Source organism: Plasmodium knowlesi (genome assembly GCF_000006355.2).
Source record: "Plasmodium knowlesi strain H genome assembly, chromosome: 2".
Classification (NCBI taxonomy): domain Eukaryota; phylum Apicomplexa; class Aconoidasida; order Haemosporida; family Plasmodiidae; genus Plasmodium; species Plasmodium knowlesi.
In genome coordinates, this window is record NC_011903.2 from 660082 (window position 1) to 675829 (window position 15748).

The 15748-nt window shown below is 33.4% G+C and overlaps 2 protein-coding genes across 2 annotated transcripts; both read left to right on the plus strand.

The window, feature by feature from the left end:
- Positions 1 to 8159: 8159 nt before the first annotated feature.
- Positions 8160 to 11336, plus strand: PKNH_0215200 (AP2 domain transcription factor AP2-L, putative; the record flags this gene model as incomplete). Its single annotated transcript, XM_002257788.1, has 1 exon — positions 8160 to 11336. The coding sequence occupies one exon, from the start codon at positions 8160 to 8162 to the stop codon at positions 11334 to 11336; it is 3177 nt and encodes a 1058-aa protein (XP_002257824.1).
- A 3061-nt stretch (positions 11337 to 14397) lies between these two features.
- Positions 14398 to 15273, plus strand: PKNH_0215300 (uncharacterized protein; the record flags this gene model as incomplete). The annotated part of the gene is made up of 3 exons (XM_002257789.1): positions 14398 to 14577; positions 14803 to 14943; positions 15118 to 15273. 3 exons carry the CDS (start codon positions 14398 to 14400, stop codon positions 15271 to 15273), a joined length of 477 nt encoding a protein of 158 aa, XP_002257825.1.
- Positions 15274 to 15748: the final 475 nt, after the last annotated feature.

Genomic DNA, 15748 nt, shown 5'->3' on the forward strand with positions numbered 1-15748 from the left:
GTCAACGAAAGTTGCAAGCGAAAAGACGAAAAGAGCTCCTTCAGTATACGTATAACAGCAAATAAGCGTAGTCGCAAAATTTACTTCGTACACACATAAGTGGGAAGATATGTTTACGTGTATGTGTGCTTCAAAAAGTTTTATCTCCTAGGAGGTACGGCGATTCTTATCGGAGTCGTGCGGTCACACAGAAGCAGGGTTGCATGGCGCCATAATGACAGAAAAAAGGAAGGCCGGATGACCAAATATTAATAATCTGAGAACTTCTTTAAATCAAAACAGAAAAAAGGGAAACGAAAAAAAAAAGAAGCCAAACATTCCGTTCAGAGTGTAACACGATACCAGTTTGTATATCCTTGGTATGAAAATTAAAAAAAAAAAAAAAAAAAAAAAGGGGGGGGGCAATTTTTTAAACACCAAACATCAACAAACATAGTTAACGATTTCTTCGATTGGCAAAAAGGAATTGTTCACCAATCCTTCTTTTGAGATTATCACTGAAGAGTATTTTTCCCCCATTTCGCTATAAGAGCGTGTTTTAGCATATACACTCAAAAAAAAAAAAATAATAATAATTTTCTTTTTTTTTTTTTTTTTTTTTTTTTCCCCGATGTGATTACCTTTCATATACAATTAGGCAGCAAAGCTTAGTAACAGTAATCGGGATATTAAAAAGTGGAAAAGGAAAATCAGCATAACGGTGAACATTTGTGTCACAGCTTTTATAATCCGTTTGACTTAATTCTCTTCCTTTAAAATCTTTGGAACATCTATATATGTTATCATATGCGGAATAATTTAATTTGTTCACGTTACGGTGAATAGGTGTGGCATAATATAAAATGCATTTTTTTTTTTTTTTTTTTTTTTTTTTGTAGTGTAAAAATGGAGGAAATACTGATATTCTTTTGAGAAATTCTTACATTCTTGATTTCGAAATTGAGATAAAATGAAGGAACAATGTATAGAGGGAAACAAATGAGGAGCAAATCAACCTAATTCACTTTGAAGCTTCCGCAATATTGACCTACTGAGTAAATGAAAGGGAAAAAAAAAAAAATACACACCGCATAGAAGGGCAACACTGCAAAGAGGATAAGTTGCTTGCTAACAACTGAAAAATGAGCCCAAATGGTGTAATTTTATTTTTACATATAATTTCATCATTTAAATGGAGTTAACTTTTTGAAGAATTATTATAATTTTGAAAAACCAGGGATATGTTTGGAAATGTACGTAGGGGGGGATATAAGTACTCACGAAGGAGGGGAAAAATCCCTATAACTGCAACATTTTTGAATATTGAAAAGGGAGAAAAAAAAAAAAAAAAAAAAATAGATTCGCTGCGCTGATACCTTCTTTACGTAACAGTTAAGTAACAATTGTGTACATTGAAAAATGTGGAAAGGCTCTTTAACAACGTCGTACGATTTAAGAAAGTGCGTGCTTTTCCTTTTTAAATTTCTTTTGCTTACGCGAAGAAGAAGAGAAGTATGCAACATATTTTGCTTGGATAAATACGCCCGGGAGGGGGGTGGTTAATTGAACACCGTTGTTTTAGCACGAAGCATATTTCAACATCGCTAAGGCAAAGATATATGGCTTTTAATTTTCTAAATAAAAACTGCCGTTTTTGTGTTATGTAGGGGGATGAGTCAATCTATGGGAGATACGCGGAAAGGCGAACCGTGAAAAAAAGGGGAAAAGCAAAAAAGGAAGAAAATAGGAAAAAAATTGACATTTAAAAAAATTGGAAAAAAGGATGTGTTGTACTTTTTGTATTATACATATATATACCCATTTGTGAGCTTTTTTTTTTTTTTTTTTTGAAACATAGTTTAACGCGGTGAATGCGGACTGCATAGGAACTCGATCAAATCGTCAAATGTGAAGCATAAATTTGGGGATGCCATAAAGGACAAGTAAAGGGGTGTTGGGAAGCATGCTTGTCCTCTTTGTAGGTATTCCATCATATTTCCATGTGTGTGCTCATTGCAGAATTGGCATATGTGAATATAGGTAAGAGTGTGGTGTGCGTTTTTCCCCTTAATGCGATTTCGTATTGATTGTTTTATATAGGTGTATGTACATACAAGTACACATTTTTTATTTATGACAGTTGACTAATAACGCATTATGCACTGTTTTTTTTTTTTTTTTTTTTTCATTCGCGCTTGGAAAAACATCGCTTCACGTAAGGCATAAAAAAGAGAACCCCCTGTGTGAGCATGTTGTGATAGTGAACTTTTCTTCGTAAAAGAAAAAGGCCCTTCCATTTTAACAATGATTCCTTTTAAGCACAATTGGGCCAGTGTATGGTCCACAGAATTTTCATCATTTTAACTCATTCAGTTTATTTAACATATATTTGCTATTAACCACTTGTGAGCGGGACAATTGGAAGCTCTTAAAAAATCGATCCAAATAAAAGTGAAGTAAAAAGCATTTTCCTTTTAGAACAATTTAACGGAAAGGAGAATTTCCGACAATGAAAGAAAAAAAATGTTTGCGCAAAAATGCGGATAGAACTCGTGACGAGTACCACTCTGCTTTTGCGCACACGCCACATTATTATCCAGCTGTAAACATTTGAGGATTGTTCATTTTTTTTTTTTTTTTTTTTTTTTTTTTTTTTTTTTACCTTGCTCTGTATAGTAGTTTTCTCTAACAAATTGTCCCTATTGTGTAACGTGGATAGGGGCACATATTTTGAGCCACACACAGTCATAATATTTGGAAGGGATCATCGGATTTTCATAAATTGTGTAACAGGGGTATGGGAATGTGAGTGGAACCACGCGTGTGTGTGTACAATTTAGGAGCCGCGTAGGGACACTGCAAGAAGGGGGTTATAACAGAGCGGAATAAAAGGGACTCACAGATTTGCTATGGTGAACTAAAACATGTTCCCCTTCTTTTTTCTTATGTGAAGCGTAAAAGTGAGGGGCGAAAAAAATGCAGAACAACTCACAAAGTGTGACATTTGGGAAAAGCATTTTTATACACTTTAAAGAGAAAAAATATATATTTCCTCTTACGATAACTTTCTTTATTTTTTCCATTCTTTACTTTCATTAGTGCCTTAAAAAAAAAAAAAAAAAAAGGTACAAAAAATGATTAACCCACGTGGAACAATCCGTTTCTGTTCTATATAGCTTGTGTTGTGGAACTAGGGAGTTACATATGTTGGAAATATGAAATTTGCGCAAAATGTACAAAATGTGAATAATGTACAAATTGTAAATAATGTACAAATTGTGAATAATGTACGAAAATGCTGGGTTTAAAATGGTACAATAGAGCTCTGCACATTTTGCACTTGTAATTACAGGAGTATGTGGTGTAAATATTGGAACAAATGTGCGCGAGTAGTGTGATCTCTCGCAGGTAAAAGTTAACAAAGATATATATAGATCTATCATTTATATACACAAGTGTACGTACACTTATGTGTAAATATTACACTTGCGAACACAGACCACCCAACAAATTTGATCTTCCACTTGGAACCCCTTCACGAATTGTAAGGTAACTTAAAGTTACACCTGTTTATTCATTATATCATATAGGAGTTTGCCAGGGGAAAAAAAAAAAAATTCGCTTTTTCGTAGTGACGAGCTTTTAAGCTTGCACGAATGAACAAAAATGAATATATACACAAAATGTTTTTTTTTTTTTTTTTTTTTTTTTTTTCTTTTTAATTTTTCACCACTACAATTTTTGCATGTTACATTTAAGCAACAGAAGAAGGAATTTCCTTTTTAGTTCCTCCTTTTTGCACTCTGTTTTTTTTCCCGTTATTTTTTAACTGATGATCTTGTAATGAACTGTTATACTCATGTTACAACAAGCACCTAAACTGTTTTTTCTGTTTTCTGTTTTTTTTTTTTTTTTTTTTTTTTTTTTTCTCTCGTTTTACTGCGATTAAAAATGCACAAATAACAACTTCATTTTCACATCCATCAAGCCAAGAACACAAGAACACGTGAACACAAAAAAAAAAAAAAAAAAAAAAAAGGTAATTGTGTTTTATAAAATCCGTTTTTCCCTATAATTTTACTTTTTTACAAAAGGAAAATTTTCTTTACCTTTTTTAATTTTACTTGATTTCATTTATTTTAACATTTACTATATATTTATAATGTATACACCTATATACATTACTATATGAAAAAAGCGTAACTTTTTATTTGCGTTTTGAAAAAAGAGTGAAAACAAATATGTTCTTCTTTTTTATCTGGATTACATCCCTTTCTTGTGTATTTATGAACTTGTTACATTTTTTTTTATGAAGGAATTAATTTTTTTTCTTGATATTTGAAATGTGAATTATTGTAAAAAAGAATAAGAGCTAATATATTTATATAAAATATTGATTAAAAAAAAAAAAAAAAGAGAGAGGCAAGAATATATACATTTGTAACTGTGATCATTCTGGGGGGTGTTAGAAATTTTTTATAGAGCTTTTACAAATTTCCGTAAAATTTTGAAGTGCAGAAAAAGTAGCCAACGAGGCCGTGGGCTCTTCACCCCCTTTCCTTTTTTTATTTGAACTGAGTGTTCGTGTATACATAATTTTTATGTAAAATGCACATAATAAATTACGTATATTGTGTATATTTTATGTATATGAATTTTTCTTATTCCTATTATCTATAATATTGCATTATGTGAATTTTATGTTTTTATTCTTACATGTAACATAATAACAATACCGCGTTGAGTGAAATTTAGTGCATTTTTATACAGGGAATAGAAGTAACCCCTGTGTTTATACATTTGAGCAGTAACACGTTCGACCAAGTTGGGAAGATATATATAGATATTTTACACGTATATATGCACGAAACTTGGTACGTGTTACATACCCATATAATTTGGTATATATGAGCAAACCTTTGTAATCGCGTTTGTATATATATACATGTTCCTATTTATGGGCTGTGGAATTCATCCTCGTGAACATTTATAGGCCGTGTCATTACTTGTAGAACGTGCGGATGGTGGAAAAAAATTGTCATTTTCATTCTTGAGAAGAAAACGGAAAAGTGAATTTTCACTCGAGCGAAAGGAAGGAAAGGTGTTGTGAGGACTTGAACGCACATACAAATATGCTCATGTAGAAAAACAAGTTTCTGAAAGCATTTCCTTGTGCTATATTGTATACATATTTTTGCATAGGGCTTTGCATACATTTTTGCTACATTTTGTATACACTCGTATCTACATTTTTGTATACACTTTTTCCACATTTCTATATACACTTTTATTAACATACTTTTTGAATTTTTTTTTTTAAGCGTACATTTATTTCTACTTTTTTCTGTATGTGGCATTACAATTTATTAATTTTTTCACCATTTTGATAAAATCATAAAGGGCCAAAAGAGAAAGATTAAGCCTCCGAGTTTATACGTGTATATATCCATCCTTTACATGAATGTACGTTGAACTTGTATATCCCCACTTCTGGGTCATTTTTATTCGCTTTTAAATACTTTTACATATTCCTATTTCCCACGAACAAAATTTGTTTCTCATTGTTCTCCTATATTTTTATGTGTTCATCAACTTTTTATTTCATGTAATTTCAGGCAAAATTACACTCTTAAGCATTCACTGAACTGTTGTTTAGGGGATAAATTTTGTTTTTCATTTTACTTTTAAAACACGAGCATTTCCATATCATTTCCCCTTTTTTTTTTTTTTTTTTTTCTTTTTATGCTTTTAATTACATTCCTTATTTATTTAATTTCCCGACAAAAGAGTGTAAAAGAATTAAAAGACCTGACCATTCATGACTTTAAATATTTTTTTAAAAAAAGCGTAGATAGATTGCTTATCTGTACGCCTGTGCGAATTGCTTAATCATACATTTGTGTATGCGTGTGAGATTGTGCTAGTATGCATATGCACAACTTGCATAGGCGTAAGCTCTTTTTCATGCGTCGGTGAACTGGAGTATATTTGCCGGTGTTTACACATTTGTACAATTACGCCTACGTATTTTCCATTTAAGTTGAATTGTTTTGAAATATTTTTAAGTTAACTTTTTTGAATTTTACCTGCTTATTCATAATTTGAATGTATTTTCAAAATTTTAACCAATTCATTTATTTATGTGTATAGGCGCTTCTCATGTACGAATTAAAGAAAATCTTATACTATTTATGCCAAAATTTTTTAATTTTTTAATTTTTTTTCTTAATTATTTTTAAAGGATTTTATGAAAATTTCACATTTCGTATTATTAATGGCATATTATACATAAGGAAACAAAGAAGTGCAACATAGATTTATGAAAACTCATATAGACGCTGAGATAGTTGTAAATAGCAATGCACTTTTTTTAACGACTTATACACTTGCATTCGTGCTCATATTTAAGTATTGATAAGCAGCCTACTTTGGGTGAACACATGTGTGTATTGCTTTGCATTGCACTGTTATTGTGTTAGTTCGTGTGTGCATTTTTATGTAGCACGCGGTATGTCCTTAGGGGTGGACCTGCATATTTACGAATTACACGAGCACCTTCATAAGTCATTTCTGCATACGTACATACACATATTACAACCTGTTTTAAGAACCCCTAATTTGTCGTAAATCCTGTTATTCATCTTCTTCACCTTTTACGCGACGATTTTTAATTAAATATGGCAATCATTTTATGAAGTTTGGTTATATACCAGTAGTGCATGTCAATTTGCATAAGAGCTAGATCAAAAACGTGCCTATCTGTGTTTGCGTACATGTAACATTTTACACATCAAAAAAGGAGAAGATAAAAAAATGGAAAATACCTTTCCCGATTAGTGACTAGTCTCCTTCCATTTTCCCGTAGCTATTCTTTAATTTATTCATTCTTTTTCACCTTCTTATTCATTCATCCTATTTTTTCTAAATTAATTTTTTTTTTATTAATTTTTTTTTTATTAATTTTTTTTTTTTTGTCTTTTAAACCCTTCTTACGAATTCCGTGGGGGTCCCAAATAACATTATAAGCGAGTAGCCGTTTATTTTTGGAGTAAGTCCACATAAATGTATATGTTAATGTGCGAACTATGCAGATATATGAATGCGTATGTGTGTGTTCATGTAAACATATATGATCGTTCTGCTCATATATTTAACCCCTTACATATAGGTTGCCTATATGTTAATTTATGCGTTCAGTCGGATCCAACACACACGTGGCCCCCTGCGTATATACAGTAATATATATAAAATAGATGCATAATACACTTGACTGTTTTGACCGAGAACAGTTGTATGTAGCCGTCCGTATACACACATATATATACATATATATGTTCGTGCGAGCCCGCGCGTAAGTGTGTTATCATTTTATCTTATTGGGTGAAGCAAACTCTGAGAGTGTTCTCTCTTAGTTGTGTTACTTATTATTTTAAAAAAAGCTTTTAAGTCGTAGAGAATATTTCGAGGTGTATTGGGGAATGGCCCACTAGAGCGTAGTGCAAGTGATGAGTGTATACGTACATATATATATATATACAAATAGGTGTATATGCATATATGTATATTTATATATATGTACTTTCGTATGTTCATACACGTGTACCCATTCCTACGGTTACGCCCCCGTGCCACAGCAGCATCCGCTGTGACGACAGTGCCTGTGGTTGATACACCAATCCGAAAGGGAGAGACGAACACATTAGCATCGAAGGATGTTTTTTGCAGTTCATTTATGATTCCTTGAGTTAACCCTCCTATAGAAAAGTATCAAATAAGAGAGAACACATGCGTTCCCGTAAATTTGAAAGTGCCTTATTAAAGAAGTTTAATTTGTGCATTTTTGTATTTACTTTCGCCAGTTCTTTTATACACCTTTTTCAAATTGCCTTTTTAATTGTTCTTCAGTTTATTATAGTGCATGGCAGATCGTTCTTATGCCTTTCAATTTATCGTAATTAATTTTCTTGAACTGTTGCAGCTTTAGGGCCCCCCTCGTGTTCGTACGTGTGAATATATAACCATATCCATATATATAAATAAGTATATATATATATATATATATATATATTTATTTATTTATATATAGGTATGCTTATCGCGTACCCACATTTTGGTATACGTCTGTACATGCTTGCACTCATACCTGACCCACGATAAGCACAAGGAAAAGGCCTCCAACGATGATACTACTGAGACAGAACAATCTGAACCAATTTGAGAGGGCGCAGGATTTGGGGAGGTTAAAACAATTGCAGGAGGAAGAAGAAGAAGGAAAAAAGCTAAACTCAAAATTGCAGAGTGTAAAGTTACTAGATATTAAGAAGGAGGAATTCAAGACCATTTCCATACCGTTGGTTTTATATTACTTTTTTAAATATTATTCTGAGTTTAATTTAAAAAATGGAAGAGAGAATTTGCAATATTCATTAGTCATTGATGGGGATGTGTACCTGGGCTATGAGGTGACACCCTTCATCGTTGTTTTGGTTAGGGATGACCATGGATGTGATGAATTCGTTTTAAATAAAAACGACTCAACTAATGTAGATGTATGTTTAACAGAAAAGTTTTCCAACAAAGTGTATGTAACAAAATGCGAAGAAAGTAATAAGAGCGATATTTTACGAAAGTCTATTCCTATAAGAAGTGTGCACCATCCTTTTGAACAGAATGATAGCAATTATAGTAGTAGCCACTCCCTCAATGTCGAGGAAGTTTTGAGTGGAAAAGATGAAATGCGCAGGAAGGAGGTACCAAATGTGCATATGCACGATGGGAATCTTCCTAATGCACTTATAGATGGAGTAGAAATGGCTGATTGTTACTCCGGCTGCTATTACGTAGATGAATTCAGATCGTACCTATTTGTTATGTTTGATGAGTTCAGCCAAAAAATGATAATAAGCGCATTCCCAGTGGAAAAGTATGGGTTCGATAGAAGCAAACGTTTTGTTCTTAGATTCAGTGAGTACGAAGATTTAATAAGGAAGGCCATGGAAAAAAGGAGAACTGATGAAAATGGTTCACCATTATTTTATGTACATGGGGATAGTTGCCCAAGTGAGAAGGTGAAGGATAACAACAAAGGGAAAGACATTTTAGAAAAACTCTTCCGTAATTATTTTTTTTACCTAAGAAGGGAGTTTGCCTTTTTTGGGAAGGACACAATGCTAGGTGAATGTGCGTCGACAGAAGGATGCGGAAATAATTTTTTTGGCAGCGGGGAAAACAGAGACAACAATGATAATTCGAGTGGGTATAGCAACAACGGGTACAATCACAACGGGTACAACCACAACGGATACAACTCCAACGGATACAATTCCAACGGATACAACAGCAATAGTGATAACAACGGAGACTACAACAACAGCTATTATAATAGCGGAAGTAGCAACAACGGAGACAACAACAGTGGCGGTAATAACGGTGGAAATAACAACAACAATAACAATAACAATGGAAGCGACGATAATGATGACAACGATGAGAACGATGACTGCAATGAAAATGAAGATAGCAACGAAAACGATGAGAGCCATGAAAATGAGGAAACCAACGAAAATGAGGAAACCAACGAAAATGAGGAAACCAATGAAAATGAGGAGTACAATAGTAATAACGAAAACAATAGCAACGATAACTACAAGTTTGTGGATAACTACGCCTGCATGGATTTGGACGCGAAGAAGGGGTTAAGTGGGGAGTTCTTAAATTGCAGCAAGTATACAAATAATACTAATAAAAGTGAAGTTAGCACAAATTATTTTGAAAATAGCTGTAACATTAGTGCGAACAATAGTAACAGCGGGTGTTACGAAGAGAGCAGTAATTTATACTTAAACAATGAGGAGGGAATGACGCTTACAAGTATTCACCTTCAAAATGGGCAGCGTCTTAATGGGGATGATAGCGTAGCGCTTTACGACAATATCGGAGGAGGAAGCAACTTAGATCAAGAAAACACAAATAGTGATAATGTGTATAATAATATTCGCAGTTATATGGAAAACTACATGGATAATAACAATGTACATATAATAAATGCTTGTAAAAGAGATTCTTGCAGCACCAATGAAGAGCAGATTTCTAACAATTCCCTGAATGATAGTATCAAAATGAAAGATGAAATTTTGTACAATGCGAACGACTTGGTGTACCATAGTGAGGGGCTAAACGTGAAGGACGAAATGAACGAACCATACGAGCCGAACTTCCTGTCTCATAAGAGGAGCAGCCTAGATGTTGATTACAAACATTTGGACACGGGAGTGCAGAAAAAAATTAACAAAAAAAGAAATAAAACCAAGTTGGAAAAGAGCAATAAAAATCTGGAAGATGAAAAGAAAGAAGTTCTCACTAAGGTGTCCCAAATAACCAGAGTGGGTGGAGTATGCTTCGATAAGAATAGGCAGAGATGGATTGCACACTGGAAAATTGATGGAAAATATCATAAGCATTATTTTCCAATAAGTCAGTACGGATTTGAAAATGCACGAGAGAGAGCCATCAGTTGTAGAAAGCAAGCAGAGAAGCTTTTCAACTTGCCAGAAATACAACCACGAAGTAGATGGAACCAAGTCAAAACGAATGGAACTTCTCACATTAAGAAGGTAGCCAAGTTACCAAGATGCGAAGGAGTTGCGTATGATGAGTTGTCACAGAGTTGGGTTAGTACCTTTGTTGTACATAAAAAGTTTTCCATCGAAGACTTGGGTTTTTACGAAGCTAGAGATAAAGCCATTTACTGCAGGAAAGCTTTCGAAAAGGTAAACATACATGACGATTATGAAATTTTGCTCAAAGATAGACTAGGAATAAGTAATGAGGAAAAGGAAGAACTGGGTGCCCTTTTCAACATTGATAAAAGTGCACTGGAAAAATTAGACGCGCCAAATAATGTTGGGGGGGAGACTAAGGTAAAGAGCAAAGTGGAGAAAATAAAGGTGAAGGATAACAATGACTACTCGTTAGAGAGTAGCAATGGAGAAAATATGAATGGCGGTGGTGCCTACCCGGATGTCAAAATATCCAACGAGCAGTATTTAAAAATAACGCAGGAAGCCATCGAAATGATTTTAAGCAACATAAAACATAAGTCTCTACCGGAGATTAAAATGAAACTAATTAACAAAGAGAAATTTGAGAATTATAACACCCTCCTGGATAAGCACTTCAAATTTATTACATCAGTGAAGAATATATCGCAGCTGCAGCCGTACATATCCCTTTTCCACAAATTTATTATTTACCATACACTTCCTCATAACATATCCTTAAGGAAGCAGCTGTTCATTATTGAGGCGTTAGAGTGGTCTTCCTTTTTTTCAGGGGCAGCTAGCCAGAAGGTTGACTAACGCGTGGTGCGCATGTAATATATATATATATATATAGACTTGCGCTGTTTGGGGGAGCGGGGCAAAACCATTTAGTGGTGTCCCCGGAAGGCGTCCACCTTTTTTTTTTTTTTCCTGCGCGCATAAGGTATATGCCAGTGAACAACAGGGCATATCAACGTATCAGCTTACCAACGTAAACAAGTACATGCCTTTTATGTGCACATATAGTGCCAAGGTGCTGTAAAATTTGCCAATTTTTTAAGCGCGCAAGAGAATATGAGCAGTTTAAGGGACGAGCATCACCCCAAGAAGGGGACTTACTCCGGACAGATTTGATGGGACCGCAAAAAAGTGAAAAAAAATAAAAAAAAAATGAAAAATAAAAAGCAAAAATGGGAAAAACACAGCACAAAAAAAAAAAAAAAAAGGTATATACACCTTGTTTAAAGTCTTCTAATGTTTTTAAATCACCCTTTATGAATGTGTTGTAAATATTTTTTTTAAAAAATTTTGCCAGACATATAATTAAATTGTAAAAGGGGGAAAAAGGTTTTATATAATATACTTGCACATGTGCACAGATACATATGGATATGCATGTGTGTACGTATTTGTATTTAAGAAGAAACCCTCCCCCCTTCCCCCTTTTTTTATTTTTAAGTCAATCCATGAACTTTTTTTTTTTTTAACCGTATATGTAAACAAGTATGTTGTTTTATTATAAATTATTATTACACTGATAATTTTTTTAGAACAATTTTTTACATATTTATTTATCCTTACACATATGAAAGTTTTCATTTTCAAAGTTTTTTTTTTTCCTTTTATCCCTTTTTCATCCAACTTTGAAAACCTTTCAGTATAATGAATTAAGCTAATTAAAATTATAAAGCAACTATCCCAGGGAAGTATTATACAGGCGTGTAACTGTTTAGAGCGATAAATATGCAGACAAATGGGGAAAAACTAATTATAGCATAATCATATATGCAACATCACCAGGGATGGAAAAAAGTAGGTTATTCGTGCAGTTGCAAAGAGGGAAATATATACACATGGGGAATTGGGGGAGAAAGCGCATGAACCATGCGCATTTTAATGCGCTTTTTTTTTTTTTTTTTTTTTTTTTTACTGTTATCGTTCATTTTTGCATCCATCAGAGGGCCAAAAATGCGACCACGCTTTGCTTGAACAGTGTTCATGTGTAAAATTTTGTTCCCACATAAAGCTGACTATCTTGAGAGGGAAAAGAAAAAAAGAAAAAAAAGGAAAAAGGAAAAAGGAAAAAGGAAAAAGAGAAAAGGAAAAAGTTAGTCATATTGTATATGTACAGATGTTTACGCATTTATTTATCCACCCAAACAGTCGTTGACGCGTCTGCATACAGAATGGTGTCCCGTTTGCACACCATTTCTTTGTTCGATTTTTGAATTTCTTTTTACACCATTTTAATGTTGCATTTGCTGATATAAAAATAATTACGAAAATGAAAACAGATAAATATACGCAGCTGCAGAATGTTTCACTTTCTTTTTATTTACGACGGAAATAGTATTTAAATAGAATTTCTCCATATTTTATTTTATTTATTTATTTTTTGTGTTGTGCGCTATTTTGGCTTTAAAAAAAGCTGTTTTTGTGTTTAATAAATAAAGTACCCCCAATTGTCCTGTTATCATCGTTTTTTAAAAAGTATAGAAAACTGAAAGAAAAGGAATGTAGAAAATAGCACTTTGGAATTGTTTTTTTTTTTTTTTTTTTTTTCTTCCTTTTTGTGTACATATATATACGCATACGTCCGAATTGCACATACACACATTTACGGGTGTTCTAATTTTCATTTTTCCCTCTTCCCCCCCTTTAGCGAACCAGCAAAATGGCAATCTGCTGCAGGAATGTGATAAACCAGGTGAAAGGTACAAGTTGACAAAATTGAAAAAGAAAAAAAAAGTGCTCGTAAAAAGGTTGCACATAATGCTATGGAGGTATATATATGCATATATAAGTACGCATTTTTGCTACTCTCATTCTAATAGTAGCCGCAAAAAAAAAAAAAAAAAAAAAAAAGAAATTGTAAAATGGTTGTAAAATTCTTTTAATTTTCCTTTTTTTTTTTTTTATTCCCTTCAGAATCCTCTGCCCAAAACGGTATAAAACCCTTTACATAACACAAGTTTGTATATGTAAAGAAGAGCAAGCAGAAAAAAAAAAAAAGAAAAAAAAGAATGACGTAAATGCAAAATTATAAATGTATGCACTTGTTAATTCCTTTAATGAAAAAAGGTTTAGAAACAGAAGGAGGCACTTAGGTGAGCCTCAATATTGGTGTGCATAAATATGTATATATTTTCACATTTTGATGTTTTTGCATACGAGTAGTTATATGCGTCCATGTGTCATCCACGTGCACACAAATGAGTGTCTGCTGTACGCCAAACAACGTACGAGGCTGAATTTGTAAATTCAGAAAAAATAATCCGCAGAAATGATGTAAACGCTCAAGTGTAATTTATTTTTATATATCACGAAAGTGTTTAAGAACGCATGACGAAGTAGATGAATAGAAATTTTAAGGTATTTGCACTTCTTTTTGTGGAAATTAAAAATTAGCACGTTTATTTGTTGTCTTATGTTCATACTTCCAGATTTAATCTGTCCCACTTCTGCTCAGGCTGCTGTCTACTGTATCTATGAACCATATTTTATCTTATATACATTTCTATCTGCATTATCAGTTTATTGTGTAAACAAATTTACCGATTAATGTCGAATTTAATAATATTATTTTTGTTCTTCACGCAATTTAAAAATTTCACTTTTGGTAAAACCCCCTATATTTGCGTTTACGTCTATGGTTAATACAAATTTTATACAAGTGCTTGGACGGAAAAAAAGAAAGAACCAAAAATTTTATATGTTTTCATATGTGTGTACAATTATAAGAGTGGACAAAGGCATAAAGTGAAAAATTGTATTGTAATTTTATGCATTCTATAGAGAGAAAAACAAACGAACAAACGAGAGAACAGAATAAATAGTCAACATAACGTAAGAAAATTTTATTCCTACCTTGTGCATCATGGCAGATGACAAAGGAGCATATTTAACTTTTGACAATGCGTCCAATGGATCGCTTTTCATCGTGTGGAGAAAGGAGAAAGTCGACAACGCCCTTATGTTTATAAGACCAACGAAAGCTGTACCTGAGTTTAAATTCACTAGCAACAGCGGGAAATCAGAGCTGATAAGGAATTTACAAGTAATAACTTAAACGTGCAGAGAATAGAAGGACAGCGAAAATTGAGGAGAGCTGCTACTTCATTTTTTAGAGTCGTTGCCTTTTTTTCTTATTCCCCATTTATGCGCATTTTTAATGAGCCCTTTTTACTTTCTCCCGTACTCTCTACGCTTTTATTTTACTTCCTTTTTTTTTTTTTTTTTTTTTTTTTTTTTATGTCCCTTTTTTTTCCTTTTTCCTTTGTAGTCTGACAAGAAGCTGTTTTATTCTGGGCTTTGCCAGTTCATCAAAAGGGCGAAGGATATCAAGGGGGAGGTGACATTGCTAGCGCATTTTAATGACACTTTCCCGATAAAGGTGAATGTCTATTTTTTAAAAGGAAACAATGTAAGCCTTGAAAAGTGAAGCAACACAGTTGTGTTGTCACTTGGGAGATGTATTCTACGTGAGGGTATTAAAGAAGAGCACCTATATATATTCGCTTGCTTCTTCACAAAAATGGACATTGTAGTTATACTGTTCATTCCCTCCCTTTTTTTCCATCCTATTACCCAATGGCAGGTTTTGCCCCTTAGCGTAGGTGTGTCTTTCGACTTAGATGGAGTCGATGCAGTAAGCGTCTTGCCACAGGGATCGAGTTCGTTGCAAGTCAAAACGATGAAGAAGGATATGTTTGTGAGTAGAGGAAATACAGAGGGAGCTAGCATCTCGTTCTAGGTGATAATAAAACACCTATTGGTGGGGCAATTTTTTTTTTTTTTTCTTTAAATACACCGCGCATGTACTTGTAAATTCTGTCAAAATAACACGCATAGCAAGAATAAAAAAAATTAAGACACGTAAAAACGACTTAGTTTTCTGCGGGTATCCAATTTTAAGATGTTGTCACTCTATATTTTGTTATATTGTGTATTTGTGAGTGGGTATACGAATATAACGTACAATGCGCTAAACGTAATGTGGACATAATCGGGAGAAGAGCACGCGAAGCATAACTTTTTAGGGGGATGATCGTGAGGCGAAACCTTAGTGGTTGTTCTCTTCCTGTGCATACGCCAGTTGTGACTATGCAGGTGAAGCTTATTAGCTAAGATAGGAGGGGTGAACATGCTGATAAAAAAAAAAAAAATGCTTATCTTTCTTTTTGTTCCAACATTTAATCCGTTCACACTTTATCATAAAGGGAGAGTGC